General features: G+C 38.4%; 1 protein-coding gene across 3 annotated transcripts in view; it reads left to right on the top strand.

The window, feature by feature from the left end:
• Positions 1-22,275, top strand: part of INPP5A (inositol polyphosphate-5-phosphatase A) — a 419,434-nt gene that overhangs the window by 262,484 nt on the left and 134,675 nt on the right. For all 3 annotated transcript variants that reach the window (XM_074959113.1, XM_074959111.1, XM_074959112.1), the window contains exons 7-8: positions 10,673-10,725; positions 18,111-18,230. In XM_074959113.1, coding sequence (XP_074815214.1) covers positions 10,673-10,725; positions 18,111-18,230 — 173 coding nt within the window. The remainder of the gene's footprint in view (positions 1-10,672; positions 10,726-18,110; positions 18,231-22,275) is intronic.

The following is a 22,275-nucleotide window of genomic DNA, read 5'->3' as shown; positions in this document are numbered from 1 at the left end:
CTCACACCTGCACTTGCCCATTTACTGTACTTGAACTGACTGCACCAAAATTTCAACTTTAACAAACTGTGGCTACAACTTCTGGAAAAAAATAACCATACATTACAACTTTCCTAGAGCCTTATGCCTGGAGCACTTGATGTTAACCACAGAGAACTTGCTAGTCACACCGTGTAGGAGGCTCCTTCTTGTTTGCACCTGCTAAGGCACATCTGAAAACACATTAAATATTTTCTAATTTTATTTTTCTAAGTCAGCAATTCCTGTAGTTGTCCAAATGATGTTATGGAGGTGGTGTACAAAAAAGGAGAAACCTCTGGATCAGACTTTTTTTTCAAGGTTTAGGCTCTGTTTCTCCATATAACACAATATGTTATAATAATGTTGCTATAGCTACACTTCTGCGTATATTTCCACTCATTTCAGGCTGCAGTATGGCATACATACGGCAGGTACGTTTTTTGTTTACTTTGCAAAATTTGAAAGTAATGCTAGACATTTTTAATATATAGTTAAATTTTATGTTTCTTGTTCTCTTTCATTTTAAGGCAGAAAAAGGAAAAATCTCGCAAAAAGCCTATACTACATCTAACTTAAGCTTGTATACTTACAGCTGAAACCAGATCACTCTGTTTAACCCATTTTCCTCTTACCCACACATTGGGGTGATTAGATGGTCTTCAATAAATAGACCTCAAATAGTGGATATTCTGAAAATCTCTTCTACCACAATGAGATGCATGAGCGACGTATCAGTCTTCACACACAATTTCCAGGCTTTTGTGTGTTTTAGCCAGACTTTTATCATTACATTAACTTTTTTTGTATGTGTGAATTGGTTTAAGACTGATTTCTTTTCTTTTTATTACTGCCGCTTAAGGATGATCTAAAAGTAATTACAATGATTGAGGCATAATGCAATTCAAAATAATTACAGCCCACTGCATATAAAACTAACAAAACTTTCTGTGTTGATTTATGGGTCCTCTTGGCTGGGCATGAATCTGAAATGATGCCTTTGGGAGCAACACTGCAGATAATGTTAGGCCATTTAAAAAAGCAGATTTGTGTAGTCTATCAGGGCAGAGTAATGTTTTTTCCCCCATAGTGAGAAATTGGTTGTTATCATAGATCACAGATACTGCTCAAAGCTCTTATGAAAGATGAATTAATTTCACTAATGCTTTAATGCAAACCTTTCATGGAGAAGGCTGTATGGTGATAACCTTACTGCGGTCTCTCCTTTCTCAATGATGATTTATGTCGTCTTTTAGTAGATGAAACTGCCCGTATTCACAATCCATCTGCTGGCTAAAGGAATCCTATTAACAGGAGATCTGAGGAGAGACTTAATATTGTAAGGTGAAAGATGTGGTATCCCTTTCCTGGGGCTTGATTTTTGTTTGGTTGTTTCGGAGAGGGGGGTGTCCTGTTTTAATATTTAGATACTTCTCTCGGACAGCACTGATCTATATAATCTTTACCCGATTTTTGTGCTGGCTTACAAACAGTGACTCGGCTAACGAGTAGCTTGTTTAAAGTCAAAGCCGAGCTCATTGCTTTAAAAACTACAGGCAATTGTCTGTCTTCCTGTCCCTGCCTGTAGTTCTTTTTTCAACTGTGTTCCTGGAAGTCCTGTTTTTCCTAGTATTTACAAACAGTGTTTGGGTCCGTTAAAGACCAGGAAGCAGCCAAAAGGTATTGGATTGCCGTTTATACCTCAGACTGGTGATGGCATTCAGGACCACACTTTTTTGTTTATCTGTTCTAGCTGTATTTTATGTGCTGTGCTATTTTAGGCCCTAATCCTGCAAACCTTTTCACACATTCTTAATTGAAAGAGTGAGCACTCCTCTGAAGATAATGGAATTACTTGCATGTTTTCAAGCAAAGCACTTCTATAACTGTTTGCAAGGTAGGGTCCTTAGAAATTGTCCTATTAGGCAGGGAGATGATCTCCTGGTTTAAGCACAGGCAGGCAGATTGGGAGAGTGGGTTCTTGTGCTGTCCTGTCTCTCTCTAATTTGCTGTATGATCATGGACAAGTCATATAATCTTGTGCTTCAGCTATCCCATGTATATATAACAATATCTACCTTACTGGGCTGTTGTGAGGTGTAATTCATTAATGTTTGTAAAGCATTCTGAAAGCCTTGGAGAACATGAACTGTAGAAATTCTATCATATTTTGTTCTTGTGTGACCTACAAGATAGACACATCCATGTAGAGTCCTGGCAACCCTAAATTCTCCTGTCCTGTAGAAAGGAAGTGCTGTTTTAATAGGTATGTAGTTCTAGGTTGTGGTTTTTTTAGCGTAATAAACCATGAAAAAGCAGAAAAATCTGTAGGGCAAGGGAAATATTAAGGCTCCAAGACTGGAGGGAGTGATTATAAGCCTGTGCTCATGCATTTTTTGAGTTCTGTTTTCAAATACTTGTAAGTTCGTGATTGCAACTAATTATTTTTCGTTATTTTGGCTGTAATTATAGGCCAGAGAGCTGCTAGCACAGAACTTGCATGACTGCAGCTGAGTTGACTGTAGGGTCAACCTCTTCTTATTCCCAATCCCTTCCTCTGTGTTCTCCAACTCACTAGCTCTTTCTATTTAACACAGAGAGGAGACCCCCTGACCTTTCCTCATTCCATGCTCTTGTCCTGGTTGCTGACACAGAATGCATGTAGACCGCTTTTATCAGTTAGAAACACTTATCTAGAACATCCAATTAAAAATAATTAACTAAATCAGCCTTTCTTTCATAAGATGCATTTGCCAGCACCACAGGGAGGTAATCACAGAAAGGCCTCTGGCAGATGAGCCCCACTACAAGAAGCTGCCTGTGCTAGCAGAAAGAACTGTGGACAGAACTCATCTGACTGTTGTTTTAGTTTCCATCCAATTAATATCCTCCAGAGTGAAACTGTTCAGAGAGAAATCTTTGGGTTAAGTAACATCGAGACATACTCAGAGCACTTTTATTTATGTCCCATTTGATATGAATAGAAAGAAAACAGGAGACTCTGCAATCCTTACTCAAGCAAAGCTGCACAATTTGAGCCAAAATGTACTTGCCCTTGAAAATTACATACTGTATACAATTGTACTCTCTCAAAAACAGGGTTTTTCAGAAGTAGAACTCTGAGTTGAATAATTACAATAAAGAAATGATATATGTTGGTGGCTAATATATTATTACTGATCTATATAAATACATTTGCAATGGATGTAATTATTTAGAAATGATATGCTTTAGTATAAAACTGGATGGAAATGCATTTGATTTATCATAGGTTTGTTGTATTTATTAACATTGTGTGCAAATTCACTTTTTGAAATGTCAATTTTGCAATTAGATGTTTTCTTAGCAAATTCACAATCCATATTAGATAGTATTTTTCTGTTAGATAATTGGTCATTATAGCTCTATGTTAAGAGTAAAATTATCAACTGGCATGCCACATGGTGTTAGTTTTTCTATCATTATGTAGATTAACTTTAGAATCTTGAACTACTGATAAGTGTTTCTGAACATTTTAATAACTAAGAAAGCTACTATGCTACAGGCATAGGTGCTGACTCTGTGGTTGCTCTAGGGCCCACAGGGAAAAAAATAGTGGGTGCTCAGCAGCCCTGCGGATCAGCTCCTTCCCCTTCCTCCCAGCGCCTTCTGCCCTCCATGATCAGCTATTCAGTGGCGTGCAGGAGGTGGGGGGGAAGGGGGGAAGCGGGGGCAGGAAGAGGCAGGGTGGGGACTTGGAGAAGGGGTAGAGTGGAGGCAGGCCCTAGGGCAGAGCAGTGGTCGAGAACCCCCCAGGATCTGAGTAAGTCGGCTCCTATAGCTATAGGAGCACAGGTTTATAAAGATCACAGATTTGAATGTAATTTGAGAAAAATTCCATCATGAGCCAAACAAACTTAAAATTAAGAACTGAAAGGTAAAATATGCTGTATTCCCAAGTAGAAGTCTATAATTTTTGAATAGTGTTGTTTGTATTGCAATAGCATCCAAAGGCCCAAACAGGTTTGGGACCTCACTGAGCTGTGTGCTATACTAACGCTCAGAAAGGTTAGGAAGATACAGTCCCTGCTCCAAAGAGTTTATCATCTAATCTAATGATTTTACATCTGTACAATAGTGTAAACATTTAGAATCTTCTAAGGCGATCAAGGAGAGAAAAGCCATCATCATCAGGAGGTACATCCAGATTTTTTCTATGAGAAGTTGTAATAAGTGTTGTTGGTTTTTTTGCATTCATACAACTGGTATTATTACTGACTAGTGTAAACCACTGAACATATTGTAATATCCATGGAATAGCATTTAACACAAGTCCCTACATGAGGCTCTAAGGAGGAGTTCCTTTTACTGCAATGATAATATAACATGGGAGGTACTGATACTGAAGGTCACTTAGTGCATCAGCTGCATTTGCAGGTTGTTAGACCTGGTTTCTTTTGTTGTTCAATTGATTCATCTACAAATTTTTTCCCTTCTTCCTCTTTGAACCATGCTGTTCATTTAAGAAGCTGCAATTACAGTGCAGTCATTGCCACTTTAATCTGTCTTTCCTTCATGGCCCTGCTTTGTACGGTTGAATAAACCCTTGCTGGGCCACTATTTAATTTGATATGGTCCCTCACAGTAGAATGATGGAGAAAAGATGAATTAAGGCTCTGTGCTAGTCATTATCAATCATGGTTTGTGTTCATTACTTATTGCTCACAGTGCATTTTGACATTAGCCCTCCATAACCTCTCTCTTCATGTTAATGTTGTCTGGAGGTCCTTTTACCCATGTAGCTGAGGTTATTTATGTAGGTGGTGTTTCTAGAGGGTTTTAAAAGGTCAATACAATCTCCCTGGGGACCCTATTCACGAAGAGAAAGCTTGCACAATGTAACTGCAAGTTTTAGAAATGTGAGGTGTTTTAAACTCAGAGATTTCAGATTTTTAATTTAATTTATTACAATTAAAATTTGGCAAAGTGGGATCAAGTATATATTGCTGTGCATAAAACCAATAGTCACTACACAAGTGTAGGCATTAGGAAACCCCAAAATACCATAACAGACTTCTGTATTTGGACCCTAAGATGGCATATCAACTAATATGCAAATGCCTTAAGTCACATTTGGAAATTTGACAATAGATACATTTTTACAATAAGAAACACTGTATAGATCCTAATTAGATCAATATGCATATCTGCAAATACTTGTGTATCCATTCACCAGCCTAATTATTCCAAATCTAAAGAAGTTGTTGCAGGTCTGTTATTTTACCTAAAGACATGAGTAACTTCATCTAAATTGGCCTTTATTTAACCTAGTTCTCAGATGGAAGAATCTGATGTGATCTATTGTGTTAAAAATACACATTGCTATCCAATTTTTAAAATATCCATGTTCTCCTTCTCTCTTATATATTGCCCTGAGCCCCCAATCCCCCATCGAGCCTCTATTACCAACAAATAGACATGTCTGAGAAGAAAAAGAGCATGGAAGAAGCTAATCAAGCAATACCCTGATTTTGTGCCGAGGTATCCTAGTCGCAGCCTCAGGGAATTGAATGGGGCCCTTCTATGGATGTCCCTTCTTCGAAGTCCAGAGAGGCTGCTGTTTGCTAAAGGCGAAGCTGGTCTGAAAGGATATCAAAGAACTAATTTCCCTAGGGTCATTCAAAGGAGTCTTTTGCAGTATGAAGTTCTATCAAAACATCCTATTCCAATTCTGGCTGTGTTTGCTGCTTTGGTCCAATCAGCTGCCAAGAGTGCACAAATTTCAGTTGGAATGTTAGTATATCTTAAGTGAATGTCTGAAGCTTTGTTTCTTTAAAATGGAGAAGCTGCTCCATTGTAGGGTGAGGCTTTATATAGTTGACTACAAAAAACTTGGTTTGACCGTTGTTCAGGGGGCACTGTACAATGTTCCCAGTCAAGCATAGTTGACTATTTTGAAGATTACTAGTTGCACGTGGTAGCTGTGCTTGATAAAGCCATTTAATACAGGAGGCCTCTGGTGAAATCCTGGCCCCATTTAAATCAATGGGATTTTTGCCATTGACTTCAGTGAGGCCAAGATGTCACTCAGTCATACTAGTTAACACAGGGCTTTTTGAGCTGATACATTCCATAATGCATCAGACATCCTGAAAGAATATCTGTAAAGAATCCAATTTTTAAAAAACAGACAGCAAGGTAAGAACATAAGAATGGCCATACTGGGTTAGACCAAAGGTCCATCCAGCCCAGTATCCTGTCTACCGACAGTGGTCAATGCCAGGTGCCCCACAGGGAGTGAACCTAACAGGTAATGATCTAGTGATCTCTCTCCTGCCATCCATCTCCACCCTCTGACAAACAGAGGCTAGGGACACCATTCCTTACCCATCCTGGCTAATACCCATAAATGGACTTAACCTCCATGAATTTATCCAGTTCTCTTTTAAACCCTGTTATAGTCCTAGCCTTCACAACCTCCTCAGGCAAGGAGTTCCACAGGTTGACTGTGCACTGAGTAAAGAAGAACTTCCTTTTATTTGTTTTAAACCTGCTACCCATTAATTTCATTTGGTGGCCACTAGTTCTTATATTATGGGAACAAGTAAATAACGTTTCCTTATTCACTTTCTCCACACCACTCATGATTTTATATACCTCTATCATATCCCCCCTTAGCCTCCTCTTTTCCAAGCTGAAAAGTCCTAGCCTCTTTAATCTCTCCTCATATGGGACCCGTTCCAAACCCCTCATCATTTTAGTTGTCCTTTTCTGAACCTTTTCTAATGCCAGTATATCTTTTTTGAGATGAGGGGACCACATCTGTACGCAGTATTCAAGATGTGGGCGTACCAGGGATAGTTGATACTAACATTTGATATGCTCAAAGCCAGAGTTATTTTGAAATCCATTAACTGTTTATAAAGTCCTTAACTTTTGGAGGTCTCTTTTTTTTCAAGATACATTTATTGTTGTGGTAAATGTAGCAATTGCTGTGTTAACTTAGGTGAGGATGTTGAGATACATGAGTGGCATTTGACATAGGACTCTGGAAATAGGCTGAATGTAGTTGTAAGAGAGTTCTCTGTATTTTTTTTTAATTAGTTAGTTAATAGCTAGTATGATCACAATCTAAATATGCTAAAAGAATTCAGCTGGGAAAGAAGAATCAAGTAAGTAGTAAGATTTATCATCAGTCTTAATTGAAACAGAATCTGAGGCCACTGTTAAAAATAAAATTCAAATACAATTACAAATAGAAAATATGCACACAAACCTTATTCAGTGTTGATGGTTTTCTAGTAAATCTTTAGAACCCTGAAAGAGCTTTCACAAATTAGGTATATTGGTATGCACAGTGTTTCGGGTAAAGGAGAACTCTTCAAAGCTAATTTTATTAAACAATTTACAAAAGCTATCAAAGGACTAGAAAAATGGGTTGGAATACCACTACGGTATCTCTCATTGAGAGGATTGGTGGTGTTAAAATTATAACTCTCCCACAAGTCAACTATCTCTTCTCAAATCTCCCCTTTGGTATCCCTCAACTCTTCTTCAAACAAATTAATTTCAGTGTTTCTACATTCATTTTTGTCACTCAGGCACCCAAAGTTGAATCACAGACTGTGAAACATTCTTATGAAAGGACAACTGGCAGGCACAAACAAATCCCTGATGCAGGAAGAATAAGGCACAGAACCATGTCAGATTTTTAAAAAATAGCTAAAATGTCCTGAAAACACCCTTTGCCTGTATAGCAAACTATCTGAAATTATGGGGACATAATTCAAGTCATGAAAAAAAAATAGAAGAAAAAGCATTCATAGTGCAATCTGTTCACATTTCCAAATATAAATGTATGAAGCACTTTATTGTTAATCAATGTTCTTGAACTTTTTACTATTTTCAGTTGAACGTTTTCTTGTTTTTCCAATTGCTGAATCAATATAAAGCTGATGAAACTATATGAAGTGTATGAGAATGCCAGCAATCTTCACTAGCATGTTTCATCCAAAACTGTTCTTTAGTTAAGCTGCTTATTTGAGAGCTGCTCAACAGATGTGATTGTAAAATTCAGATCCTGGATATAGGTATTTAAAGGGACACTATCAAAAATTGTAGACTGGATCCCTTTTTTTCTCTTAAATTTATTTAATCCACATAATTGTATATGTTTTTTTCCAAAACAGATGCTTAAATAGTCTTTTTCTTAAATTAAAACTAAATCAGTGAGAGTAGCCCATCATTTCTGGATAACTCTACTTATACAAACCACTGTGAACTTGTGTTAAAAGAAAATATTCATGTAAGTTTTCACCTTCAAGCTACCAAGTTCAAGTTGTTATTCAGTCAATATAGATTTTAAAAGTATCTCTATAAACTGATGTTTTGAATATAAAGAGGATTTTGTTGGGGGTAAGGGAACCTTAGTAAAGGGACAGTTGTAAAGGGACAATGTATTTTTTGCATTCTTCTGATTGGTTACTGCTGATTTGTTGCCGCAAGAACCAGGGAGGTAATATTTTTAAATGATCCGGTTGCCAGGAAGATAGATGTACAATTAAAGAGAAGAAAATAAGAGGTGATGCTCATCTGAAAAATAATGAGAAAATAGTCTGCTTTGACTTTATGTATACAGTGTTGTTGTAGTCCTGTTGGTCACAGGATATTAGAGAGACAAGGTGGGTGAGGTAACATTTTTTACTGGACCATCTTCTGTTGATGAGAGAGACAAGCTTTTGAGTTACACAGAGCTCTTCTTCAGGTCTGGGAAAGGTACTCAGAGTTTCACAGCTAAATACAAGATCATATAAATAGTTTAGCATAAGTAGTGAGTATATATTCTATGAGACTATTCAAGGCGAAGTGGCCCATTAACAGCCCTGTAGTCATAGTACAAAAAGGGGAGGTTAGTGGGTTACATATTTTTGTAATAAGTCATAAATCCAGTGTCTTTATTAAGACTGTGACTTTTAGTTTCTAGCAAAGTTATGAATGTAAGCTCCCAAGCTCATCTTTTGAAGGTGTTGTGCAGGTTTCCTTTGAAGATGAAGGCTGATAGGTCAAATACAGAGTGATTGCTTTTTGAAAAGTGTTCACCCACAGGTGATATGGTATTTTTGTCTTCTATCATTTTCCTGTGTGAGATCATTTGAGAGAGTAGTGATTGTCTGTTTTCACCCACATAGTAGTTATTGGGACATTTAGTGCACTGGATGAAGTACACCACATTTTGTGATTAGGTAGGTGTAGGACCCATAGATCTTGAAAGGTGTGTAGTGTGTGTGGGTGTTGATCACTTGTAGCAGTGGAGATATATCCGTAGGTTTTGCATCTGTTGTTCTAGCAAGGCCTCGTGCCGCTTTGAGTTGGTAGTTCTTGGTCTGTGGGGAGCTTGCTTCTGATGATGAGCTTGGTGAGGTTGGAGGATCTTTGAAGGCCAGAAGAGGGGGTTCAGGAAAGATTTCTTTCAGGATAGGGTCCCCACTGGTTATGGGTTATAGTTGTTTGATGATGCCTTGTATGAGTTCCAGTATGGGGTTGTAGGTGACAGCTAAGAATATGCAGCCGGAGGGGGTTTTATTTCTGTATTGAAACAGGTTCTCTCAGGGTATTTGGGTGGTTTGGACTTTGTTAGGCACCAGTTTATTAGGGTAGAGTTTTGGGGGTTAGTGGAGAATTTCATCTAGTGTTATGTTCACAGTAAGGAGAAAAGAAAGCACCTTTCAGGGTATATGTCAAAAGTGTATATATTGCCTCATGAGAGGCCAGAAGTGTGATTACTTCAATTCTGAAGGATGCTGTACTATGGTTAATAGTTATTTATTATAAGTAGTTGCAGTCTTTTGCCACAAAATCACATGCATCATCATTTAAGTATATCTGGGGCAATGAATAGTCCAGCATCACAGTCACTGTAGCCATATATATATATATATGGGATTCAACATAATGGCTTTGTTAATTTAATTTAATTTTAATTAATTTTTTTTTGGGGGGTAGAGCAATTTAGGACCACGGCTGAAAGAGTTCTTTTGCTATGCCAGCAGGATTATACCTTGGCAGTAGTTTTGTATCTTACAGAGGATATTGCTGTTTTGATAAATGTATTGTTACACTCTCATTAAAATTCACTTTAACTTTTACAGAATTTTTAGGTAGGCAGAATCTGCAGAAAAAGTACAGTTTTCTAATATGTCCCATTCATTTAAATTCATTGTAAAACTCCATGATGCAACTTCTCAGTTTAGGTAAATTTACAAACAAGTTAAGGCATTTATGCACAATTGATAAGAATTGGTTGTGGGGTTTTTGGTATGTATTCAAAGTAATTTTATTTTTCTTCTGAAAGTACAAATGTAACAATCATTTCCTTGTTAGTACTCACTTATGTAAAAGTGACTAGGTTTTTTTAAGTAGTTTTTATTTCAAGTTTATAGTTAGACTAATGAAACAAAGAAGTAAGCCGTGTAATTTAAATCCTTATAGTAGAGAATAATATTTTATTTGTATAGTTCATAGTGCTCATTACTTAAACATTATATGGATTGTTCATTTTATGTTCTCAATAAACAGTTTAAAAATATTCTCTTGTAAAGTATAATTAACCTCTTCATACACTCCCATCAATCCTTCATTTAAGCTGACTTATTTAAATTGCTTATTTATTTTTCAGTGTAAATGGTCCAGAAAAGGCTTCATTCGCACAAGATGGTGTATTACTGATTGGTATGTTGCATCCTATTAAGTTATTTATGATTATCTTTATTTCATATATATTTTCTGTGAGAAACTTTATGTATATAACCTAATTTATTTGCTACAAAGAAGAGATGACAGATCATGCTTAGCTTTATTATGTGCAAAATAATGCTCAGTAAATTGTAAATGACAAGTGGTAAAACTCACTTTTATAAATGTGATTTTAATATTTGCATAGTTGCCATTAGACTGATCAAGAAAATTATCTGTGAGGCACAGATATCCAAAAAGCTTTGGAAGTATTTATGAAAAAATATACCACTCTCTATGTACTCATTCAGCTAGCCATTTAGAGCCCAAGCCAGTGCCTACTTAAGTCCATTGAAAAACTTCCAGTGACTTCAATGGGTGTTGGATCAAGCCCATATACATCAGTTCCTGCTACACATTTGTGCACTGAAACACATCTGCAATGAGCAATTGTTCTTTATTTGCAGAATTTAGGTCTGCCTTGCTATTTTGGGCCCAGATCGTGGCTCATCCTATGCTGGCCAAATATTTAAAAACTCGGAATCATAAATATTCAGTTGGCTATTATTTGTAGGGTTACATTTTTTAGTTATTATATGGTAGATGGGATAGTGCCACCATAAGAAATCAAAGGGAATTGAGAGGTTTATCCCTCATAGATGTCTCCTGTTTTCAATAAATTATTATTGCTGCACAGGTCTTTAAATATAAATATATTCAGTAAAAATGGTGAATATTTAAGATATTTAGCAATCCTTTCTGTTTAAGAATGCTTAGGAAAGTGTGAGTTTGTTGTTGTGTAACCCTGAGATGAATTAGTAACTTATCCTAAAATAATGTTACTTAGAAAATAATGTAAAAAGTTTGTGACACTGACTGTACTTGACTATCAGTTATGTGTATTACATCATGAGATTGCCAAACCTACTTGAGTTGTGTCTGATGATAGGCTTATAAGAGAGAAGGTCATGTGAACTAACATTCACTCTTATGTTAGTTTTGCATTATTTCTTAACTTGTCAATAGTTTTTAAAGCCCAGCATTATTGTGTAGAGTGGCTATTGGCTGAGAATGGGTCACATGTCTCTGTGACCTAAACCAGAGAAACTTCAGCGCACACTGACTCTGATGTTGTGGTACATTTAAGAGGAAAAGCCTCTATATTTGAGACATTTAAGTTTATTTCATATTTATTTATTTTGGGGCATATTTCTTTATTTGTCTTTAAAATTTAAAAGGAGTGTAAGGGACAAAAATTGGGAAGAAAAAAACTGGAAAAATTGGTTAAATTTCACCTTCGTTTATCCAGGAATGAATGTTTGGCTCAGAAAGAGGAAAGCTCTATCTCTCAAGAACACCAAATGTATATTTCTTATTCTTCAAGCTGTTGGTAAACTGCTGCTATGGATATAGAAGATTTATGGGGAAATTATTGTTGTTTCTGATATAATTTTGGGTAATGAGAATGGAAAATCTTGTTCTAAATATCAAAGGCATTCTGCCATCAAGAAAGCATGAATATGGTACCCTCAAATAGGTTGAGGCATAGTGACTGAGTGGTTAAGGTACTTGACTACAATCCCTGAGGCTCTGGGTTTGAGTTTTGCTCAATCTCACACTGAAAGGCTACCTCTAGTTCACCCAACTGCAAAATGGGTACCTGATCTGCAGAGGTGAGAAGTCAAAGCTATTGGCTATGGAAACTGATGTGCCTTAAACTGCATCAGCCTGATGAGCCATCTGTGCCTTGAACTTTTTTTTTAAACAACCAAATAATGTCCAACATCATTCCAATATTACATATAAAACTGTTTTCTGAGAAGAAGCTGTACCACCTATTAACTCTGTTTCTAATGGTCATCTGCAGTTGACTATTAGAAGTTTCTTTGGTAGATAGTTTATCTGTTTTTATTTGGTTGCATTAATATTGTTAACTCTTTGGGTGAGATAGAGAACTGGCGCTCTCTGAGATTCTGTGTTCTCAACACATTTGATCCAGATTTAGGACCCTTTACAGCAATGTATTTATACATGTACCTAATTTTAAGCTCATGAATAGTCTCTTTGAAGTTAAGGTTCATGTGCTTAAAGTTAGATATGTGCTAAAGTTCCTTGCTGAAATACATCCTAAATGAGTAACATTCACAGCAGAGGCATATGCAAGACAAAGGGTTTATGTAGGTGATACAGATTTTGAAGGTGTGTTGGAGTTTTTATAATCACTGAAGCTGTTTATTTTGCTTCTATGCAAATTATATTATTAATAATTACCTGTATTGGGATTGGGGTCTGATTGTGTAGGATACTGTACAAACACAGGAGAGTCCCAACCCCAGAAAGCTTGAACGTGGTTCCTATCTTATGACAAGAATAAACAGGAAAAATACTTAATATTCACCAAACTGCCTTCACAGATCCTTACTCTTAGAATCATGTGTGCTGCAGTATGGGTCCAGAACTGGAAAAAGCAGTAAGGGTGTAATAGGGTAACATTATGCCACAATATATGCACCATAGCCATATCTATAAGGGAGGCACCTCAGCCCTGTTCCACAAGTTGCAGCTTTTCCATTTGCCATTGAACTTGGAACTGTTGGTGTGTCACCACATTTCCCATGTTCTCTGACTCTCTACTGTAGCTCTTTGTGTGTTGTGTTGTTCAAAGATAGTTATAAAAAACAAAGGTATTTTTCTCTTCTGTGGATATTTAGAACGTGTAGCCAGTTCAGATCCTAAAACAAGGAGAGTTTGATTTTAAACAGTGTGACAAATGTTCACATGCAATATTCGTAAGTGATGAATATGGTTCTTGGTTGTTGTATTTAGCATATGCACAGTAATTGGCTGAGCACTTGGTGAGAAACAAGGGAAGGGCTACTTCCTCCTTTGCAAACTCTGGTTTGGCCCATAAATTAGGCAGGCAACTGTCGGATAACTTTAATGCTTTTTAATCTTCCTGAATCCAGGTGGCACAGCATGTGCCTCCAAGGATGGGGTTCTATGGAGGAATATATATTTATAGAACACCAATTATTGGTAACTAACCAAGCCTTTTCTTCTTGCCTCATGAGGGACCCCAAGGTCTATGCTGCCTTCTTGGGCTTTCTATTTTGGGGCACGTTGAAGCTGTGTTTAGAGAAAACATTGTTCACAGATGGGTTCAGAGTAAATTTTTACTCCAAGATAGGAAATGAATAATTGCTGGAGGGATTGGGCTGAGTGACTGACTGATCTGATTTAACTTCACATTGTGTATAATTTTCATAGGGCTATTTTCTGCCTGCCCTTTAGAAGGCCACTCCATGATAAAGAGTAAAAATGAGGAGGCCCCACAAACTTTGTGTGATCTGCTTAAGGAATGAGCAGAATTGCAGTTGCTGTGTTCAAAATTGTGTGTGACTACTATCAGGATGCTCTGATGGGCATGCAGGCATCCAAAGGTGATGGAGAAGGGTCAGACATAGGCAGAGAACATATACATAATGAAATAGGTGTAAGATTATAGTAATCTGTTTAAGCATGCATGTGCCTGTTCACTAAATAATAGGTGGTCACATGTGTAAGAAATTCTGATTTGTTTAAACACATTACTTTTCGTAATGATTTATAGAGTTCCTTTTACCCAAAGGTTTTTAAAACCTTTATAGATTGTAAATTTGGGGAAAATTCTAGCTTCTCTCACTCACAAAAAATCCTCTGGGCTGCAGACTGACAATTGGTTAACCACAGCCTCAAAGGCCACAGAAGCAAATGAAACTCTGTATTTTGGTAGCTAAAACTGCTTCCATTATATAAAACCTGGAACTTCATGGCTCCAATTTCTGCTTCTGTGCCACAGCAAACAGTTCCTTCAACACCTTTGCTCTGAGTAGAAAGACTAAGGATATGTCTACCCCGAAGTTAGAATATTTTCCAGCTCGAGTTGACATATGCATACGCATGCTAGCTCTGATTTAGTTAGTGCACTCAAAAGAGAAGTGTAGCTGTAACAGCGTGTGCAGCGGGAAGGGCTAGCCACCCCAAATACGATCCATTTGAGACCCTAGGTGTATACTTGGACCAGAGAATCCCTTGCACTGCTTGCAGCACCCTGGCTACACTTCTGTTTTTAGCACACTACCTCGATCAGAGCTAGCACAGTCTCCTCAAGTTGGAAATCACACCTTACACCTGTAGTGCATATATACCCTTAATCTCCCTAGTCAAAGCAAAGCTGTTGAAGGAAATGTTTGCTGCAACACAGAAGCAGAGGCTGGAACTGTGAAGTTCTAGGGGTTGTTCAATGGAAGCAGAATGAGATGCTAATGGTATAAGGTATAGGGGCATTATATTCATTAGAATGTTTCTTAAAATTGGAAGTAAAAATAGAGGGTATAGTGCAATTGACAGTGCAAAGGACATCATATAGACAGGAATATTGCCAAGATATAATTATTGTTGTTCCTATTACAACACTATCCAAAATATGCAAGGTACTGTACAGGCATATAGCAAGACACAATCCCTACCCCAAAGACCTTACATTCTTATGGCAGATATGACACAGCTACGGAAAGCTGCGATAACAGGGGGAGGGAAAGGAGGATGGGCAGACAAGGGTTACATAAACAAGATCAATTGCTAAACAGCCAGTAGGGCCACTGGATGGTCGAGATGCTAAAGGAGCACTCAAGGACGATAAAGCCATTGCGGAGAAACTAAATGAATTCTTGGCATCGGTCTTCATGGCTGAGAATGTGAGGGAGTGTCCCAAACCTGAGCCATTCTTTTTAGGTAACAAATCTGAGGAGCTCTCCCAGATTGAGGTGTCATTAGAGGAGGTTTTGGAACAAATTGATAAACTAAACAGTAATAAGTCACCAGGACCAGAAGGTATTCACCTAAGAGTTCTGAAGGAATTCAAATGTGAAATTGCAGAACTACTAAATGTAGTCTGTAACCTATCATTTAAACCAGCTTCTGTACCAAATGACTGGAGGATAGCTAACGTGACGCCAATTTTTTAAAAGGGCTCCAGAGGTGATCCCGGCAATTACAAGCCTGACTTCAGTACTGGGCAAACTGGTTGAAACGATAGTAAAGAACAAAATTGTCAGACACATAGATTAACATAATTTGTTGGAGAAGAGTCAACATGGTTTTTGTAAAGGGAAATCATGCCTCACCAATCTACTAAAATTCATTGAGGGGGTCAACAAGCATGTGGACAAGGGGGTCCAGTGGATATAGCGTACTTAGATTTTCAGAAAGCCTTTGACAAGGTCCCTCGCCAAAGGCTCTTAAGCAAAGTAAACTGTCATAGGGTAAGAGGGAAGGTCCTCTCATGGATTGGTAACTGGTTAAAAGATGGGAAACAAAGGGTAGGAATAAATGGCCAGTTTTCAGAATGGAGAGGGGAAAATAGTGGTGTCCCTGTACTGGGCCCAGTCCTTTTCAATATACACCGGACCCTCGCTAGAACGCACGTCAATATAGCGCAAATTCGCATATAAAGCAGTTGCGACCATGAATCCCAAATTTAATTACTTTAATTGCAATTCATTTTAATGTGGTCCCCGCTATAACACGGTCCCCACGTTAACGCGGTACCACACATGGATCCCAAATCCTGCATTCGAGCGAGGGTCTGTTGTATTCATAAATGATCTGGAAAAGGGGGTAAACAGTGAGGTGCAAAATTTGCAGATGATACAAAATTGCTCAAGATAGTTAAGTCCCAGGCAGACTGCGAAGAGTTACAAAAGGATCTCTCAAAACTGGGTGACAGGGGAACAAAATGGCAGATGAAATTCAGTGTTGATAAATGCAAAGTAATGCACATTGGAAACCATATTTCCAACTATACATATAAAATGATGGGGTCTAAATTGGCTGTTACCACTCAATAAAGAGATCTTGGAGTCATTGTGGATAGTTCTCTGAAAACATCAACTCAGTATGCAGCGGCAGTCAAAAAGCAAACAGAATGTTGGGAATCATTAAGAAAGGGATAGATAATAAGAAAGAAAATATCATATTGCCTCTGTATAAATCCATGGTATGTCCACATCTTGAATACTGTGTGCAGATGTGGTCGCGTCATCTCAAAAAATATATATTGGAATTGGAAAAGGTTCAGAAAAGGGCAACAAAAATTATTATGGGTATGGAACGGCTGCCATATGAGGAGAGATTAATAAAATTGGGACTTTTCAGCTTGGAAAAAGGACGACTAAGGGTGAATATGATGAAGGTCTATAAAATCATGACCGGTGTGGAAAAAGTAAGGAAGGAAGTGTTATTTACTTCTTCTCAGAACACAAAAACTAGGGGTCACCAAATGAAATTAATAGGCAGCAGGTTTAAAACAAACAAAAGGAAGTATTTCTTCACACAACGCACAGTCAGTCTGTGGAACTCTTTGCCAGAGGATGTTGTGAAGACCAAGACTATAACAGAGTTCAAAAAAGACCTACATACATTCATGGAGGATAGGTCCATCAATGGCTATTAGCGAGTATGTGCAGGGATGGTGTCCCTAGCCTCTGTTTGCCAGAAGCTGGGAATGGGTGACAGGGGATGTATCACTTGATGATTACCTATTCTGTTCATTCCCTCTGGGGCACCTGGCATTGGCCACTGTCAGAAAACAGGATACTGGGCTAGATGGACCTTTGGTCTGACCAAGTATGGCCATTCTTATGTTCTTATTTAGTTGTTATGCATAGAGCTGGTAAGAGAAAGGTAATTCCATTTTGCAGAGTATTTTAATATTTCAAGATTTGGTTTCATTCCAACGAGGACCAAAACCAAAAATGTAAAAATTCTCAGTGAAAGGGAATGGAACACCAGCTCTGGGGCTGTCTGCCTGGAAGGCTGCCCTGGAGCCACAGACCCTGGAAGTCCTGGGGTTCCTGGTAGCCCACTGGGTGGGCAGGCAGGTGAGCTGGCAGGAAGTCAGGTAGGTTCCATCGGATCTTCAGCGAAATCAAACCATTTCCACAAAATGTTTCAATTTAGCTGAATCTCCAAAACACTGTTTCATCTGCAATTTTCCAGCCAGCTCAAGTTATGCGTATGTCATGTTACAGTTTGCCCAGTTTGCCCAAAAATCCCCACCCCTCTTTCTGAGCTGTCATTGATCTCAATCTTTCTATTTTTGCATAATACATAAACCGTAAACAGAAGCCTAGCTGAAACCTTAACCATGGATCAGATTGGTGCTACTCTCCATGGCAATTTCTAGTACGATAGCATAACTTTGCACTGTCTGGATGAGTAAATGTAAGTTGCCGTAGCCGTGAATATACAATGTTGTGCTATGATGTTGAATGCTCCACTGCTTGCTAATAATGTTTTTTCTTTTATCCTGAGTCATTTTATTTGTTTTTCCTTTGTCATAGTGCCTTTGACTTGGTAAACATTCATCTTTTCCATGATGCTTCCAATTTAATTGCTTGGGAAACAAGCCCATCGGTTTACTCAGGAATACGACATAAGGCTCTTGGTTATGTACTTGATAGGTATGTATTAGACTCTATTAGTCTCTCTCATCCTCCTCTTCCCCTCAGTCATTTATAAAAGCTATGATAAAAAATACTTTCTAGTCATATCACGATTTTTATTCCACTGTCGAAAAACAGTTACACACAGTATACTGTTGATAGCATTTTCCTCCACTTGCAAAACTGCACGAATACAGATTAAAACAGTACACTTCTTAGAAGAGTTAAGAATGTTTTCACATGGATCTGATTAGAGGTCAATTTGTAATGCTGATTATTTTAAAAGAAATTGAAAAGACTGGGGAATTTCTATGGATTTTCTATAGCCTTTTGTAGCCTAGGGGGGAAAAAGTATATTTTTAAATGGCGTTAGCACATCTTAAAAGTACACCTTTTCCCCCCAGTCTACACAGGGGCTAAGTACAAACAAAAAGTGTTGCTGTTCAAATGTGTTTTTAATGCAAGGTATGTTAATCTCAACAGAAGCAGTGTACGCTAAACATCTAATCTGTTTGTAAAAGAGAATGTATTATTTGTACACAGCTGCCATAGCTATTGATAGCACCACGGTCTATAACAGTGTTAACAAAGTAAACTCGGTCCAGTGGGCAGTGCACTGTCAGAATATGCTAAAGAAACTTTTGATAATCCTCTTTAGCAGTTATGGATCCATAATAAAGGCAGCCATCAAGAAAAGATGATTTATGTATGGGCACACATGTATTGGCAATGTATAGGCAGAAAGGAAGTATATTTATACAGCAGTAGCCTGAACTGTCACATCTAATGATTCTCTGGAAGATTTGAATGCTTCTTTTATGAAGTATTGATTGACTTCATGTTTCCCAGAGAAATAGAGCCTAAAAGTTTATCTTTAAAGACGTTTTCATATGCAATGTTGTCTATGACGTAATGGTGATACTGAAAATGTAACTTAACTTTTTAGGAATCTCTCTAAGCAATCACAGATAAGTTAGGAATAATTTGATATCAGGAGTGAATAGGTTCATTCATAACATGGTTCTTTTCATGCAGTTCTTTCTCTTTCCCTTTCTTATCTAAACATTGAAATTTTCTCCTCTTCAAACACACATGCATGCTTTCTGTGACGTTGCTAGTAGTTACATCTCCCTGCTTCTTAACAGATTCCCATCACCCTGCACCCAACCTTCCCTCCCTTGTTTCTTGCAAGACACGTCCCTTCCACCTTCTTACATACACTCTCCCCAGACTTTGCCCCCTCACCCTCACACGTGAAGTCATCTGGCACCAGTGTGGCCTTCTTTCTAATATATATTAATTAACATGTTTAAAATCCTAATGCAGACAAGGCAAGTTGTAGCTGTAACGCACATAAGTTAGCTGGTTGAGGCAAACCATAGGGTCCTCGACCAGCTAACACACATTAAAACTACAATTTTCCTTGACTCAGTAGGATTTGAACATGATAGCTAATGTGCTAAAAACTGACCTTTTCTCCTAGTGAAGACTAGACCTCTCTGGATACCATGATATGCTGCTTTCCCTACTCCTCCTTTTAAGCCCCCATATTTCCCAAGTTCACTCCCTACAAATCCTACTGTAACCCACACACCTTCTGGGCGTGGTGTTCTGTCCCATCTAGTGGCAACAAGACCACTTAGAGAGAAAAGGAGTACTTGTGGCACCTTAGAGACTAACCAATTTATTTGAGCATAAGCTTTCGTGAGCTACATCCGATGAAGTGAGCTGTAGCTCATGAAAGCTTATGCTCAAATAAATTGGTTAGTCTCTAAGGTGCCACTACTACTCCTTTTCTTTTTGCGAATACAGACTAACACGGCTGCTACTCTGACACTTAGAGAGAGAGAGAGAGAGTTAAATGAGTCTGCTCTACAGCCTTAGTTTAGAGGCAGTTGGCTTTTAGCTCATATGGTAGAGGCTCATGCACTAAGCTTCAGAAGTCCCTGGTCCAATCCTGCCCACGGTGTTACATTAGCACCTCACATCACTCCTCCATAAAAGGTTTCTATCAATCTCCCACTCCCCTATAGCCTCCAGATGATTCCTCTCTGGAAGCCTGTGCCTTGGTTAATATTACTGCAGAGCTATGACTAAGGTCCTACCAAATTCACAGCCAGGAAAAACATGTCAGAGGTCATGAAATCTGGTCTTTTGTGTAATTTTACGCTATAGGTAATTTTACGCAAGGTTATTGTCGGAGGGCTGCAGTATTGCCACCCTTACTTCTGCACTGCCTTCAGAGCTGGGTGGCCAGAGAGCAACAGCTGCTGGCCAGGCGCCCAGCTCTGAGGGCAGCGCCCTGTCAGCAGCAATGCAGAAGTAAGGGTGTCAATACCATACTATGCCACCTTTACATCTGCACTGCTGCTGATGGTGGCGCTGCCTTCAGAGCTTGACTCCCAGCCAGCAGCCGCTGCTCTACAGCCGCCCAGCTCTGAAGGCAGCACAGCTGCTAGCAGCAGTACAGAAGTAAAGGTGGCAATACCCCAACCCCCCTTCAATAACTTTGCGACCCCCACCACAGCCCCCTTTTGGGTCAGGACCTCTACAGTTACAGCACTGTGAAATTTCAGATTTAAACATCTGAACTCATGAAATTTACGATTTTTAAAATCCTATGACCATGAAATTGACCAAAATGGACTGTGAATTTGGTAGGGCCCTAGCTAAGATAGCCTCTCTGTATTTAAATATAGCGTGGTCTGGGGCTCCTCCTGTCAGGGGTGCCAAGGTGCAACGTATGCCACTGAGAATGAGCTTTTCAGTAAAAGATATCCAAGACCAGTGAAGAAACTGTCATAGCCACATCTTTTCAGAAAAGGTTGAGCCGTAACATACTGGAGATCAGCCTAAGAGTGTCGCTATATGGGGAATCCAAATTCAGACCGGCAGGTACTGAGAGTGGCTTGTGAATCCCTCCCGCAAGCCATTGATTTGAGCAGCACTGGATGGGTAGCCTTATAAGGAGCACTAGTTGGGGGGGGGGGTCAGATGAGCAAGGGAGAAGGGGTAAATGGGTACAAATATGGGAGGATCTTTAAAAATCCCCATTCCTCCCCCCAACAAAGGTCAGGCTGTGCTCAAAGGTTGGGCTGAGATTAAGGGTGACTCATGGTCAATGAACCAGCTCCTCTCTCCATCATTTACACACAATGTCCCCCTTTGCATTGAGATGTTGCATAAAATAACCTCCTCTGTAAGGAATTCTCTACAAAAGAATAATAGTTTATTTTAGTGATTGTTTCCTATAGAAAATGAAGAGGAAATAGACCCAAATTTAGGTATGCAGCATAAAATATCTTGTTTGTATGTAGACAGTATTGTGCTTTTTTGTATTTTTAGATTTCCATTGAAAGGCTTTTAAAGTATAGAATTGGTTATAGATATTTTCTTATTTAGAAAATATAATAGCCAAAGCCTTACCTCTCTGCTTATGTCTCCAGGATAATTTTCATTTAGCTAAAAACTGGCCCATCTATTTAATGAAAGATTTCGCTTTTTTCCACTGCGTGCATACCCTACTTTTCCATTATATACCAGTAGGGGGTAGGTAGGAAAAGCTTTAACATTTAGTGTGTCATTCTCACTTTTGGGAGGGCTGGAGAAGAGAAATCATCTGATGCCATTTCTATCAAAGTAAAGCAGTTAAAACATTTTTTTAAAAATCATAAACCTTATTGATGTAACGTAAATAGGTTGGCTTTGTAAGTTTTTAAGATATACTTTGAATTAATGAACTGAGCTTCAGTGAGTTCTAGATCTGCTTGACTGGGAGTGCTTTTAGCCAAAAAAATTGATATATATTGTTACAGTACCCCAACAGATAACATAATTTTTCCTTTCCTTTGCTTTGTTTTTTTTTGTTTTTATTTGATTTTCTGTCCCTCTTCTCTTTTGTTCTGCATTAAGGAACCTAAACAGATCTATCTGTATTATTTATTGCTTGCTTGCCACAGCATGCTATGTGCTTCATTTAGCTAATTTTGGCTTTGGACCTCCCACGATGCCCTGGCAAGGGTAAGGAAATCAGACTGTAGTATTAGTGTTAACTGTGGGTCAA

Source organism: Natator depressus, chromosome 7 (genome assembly GCF_965152275.1).
Source record: "Natator depressus isolate rNatDep1 chromosome 7, rNatDep2.hap1, whole genome shotgun sequence".
In the NCBI taxonomy this organism is placed as follows: Eukaryota; Metazoa; Chordata; order Testudines; family Cheloniidae; genus Natator; species Natator depressus.
Note: the sequence above shows the minus strand (reverse complement) of the source record. Positions and strands in the feature narration are given on the sequence as shown.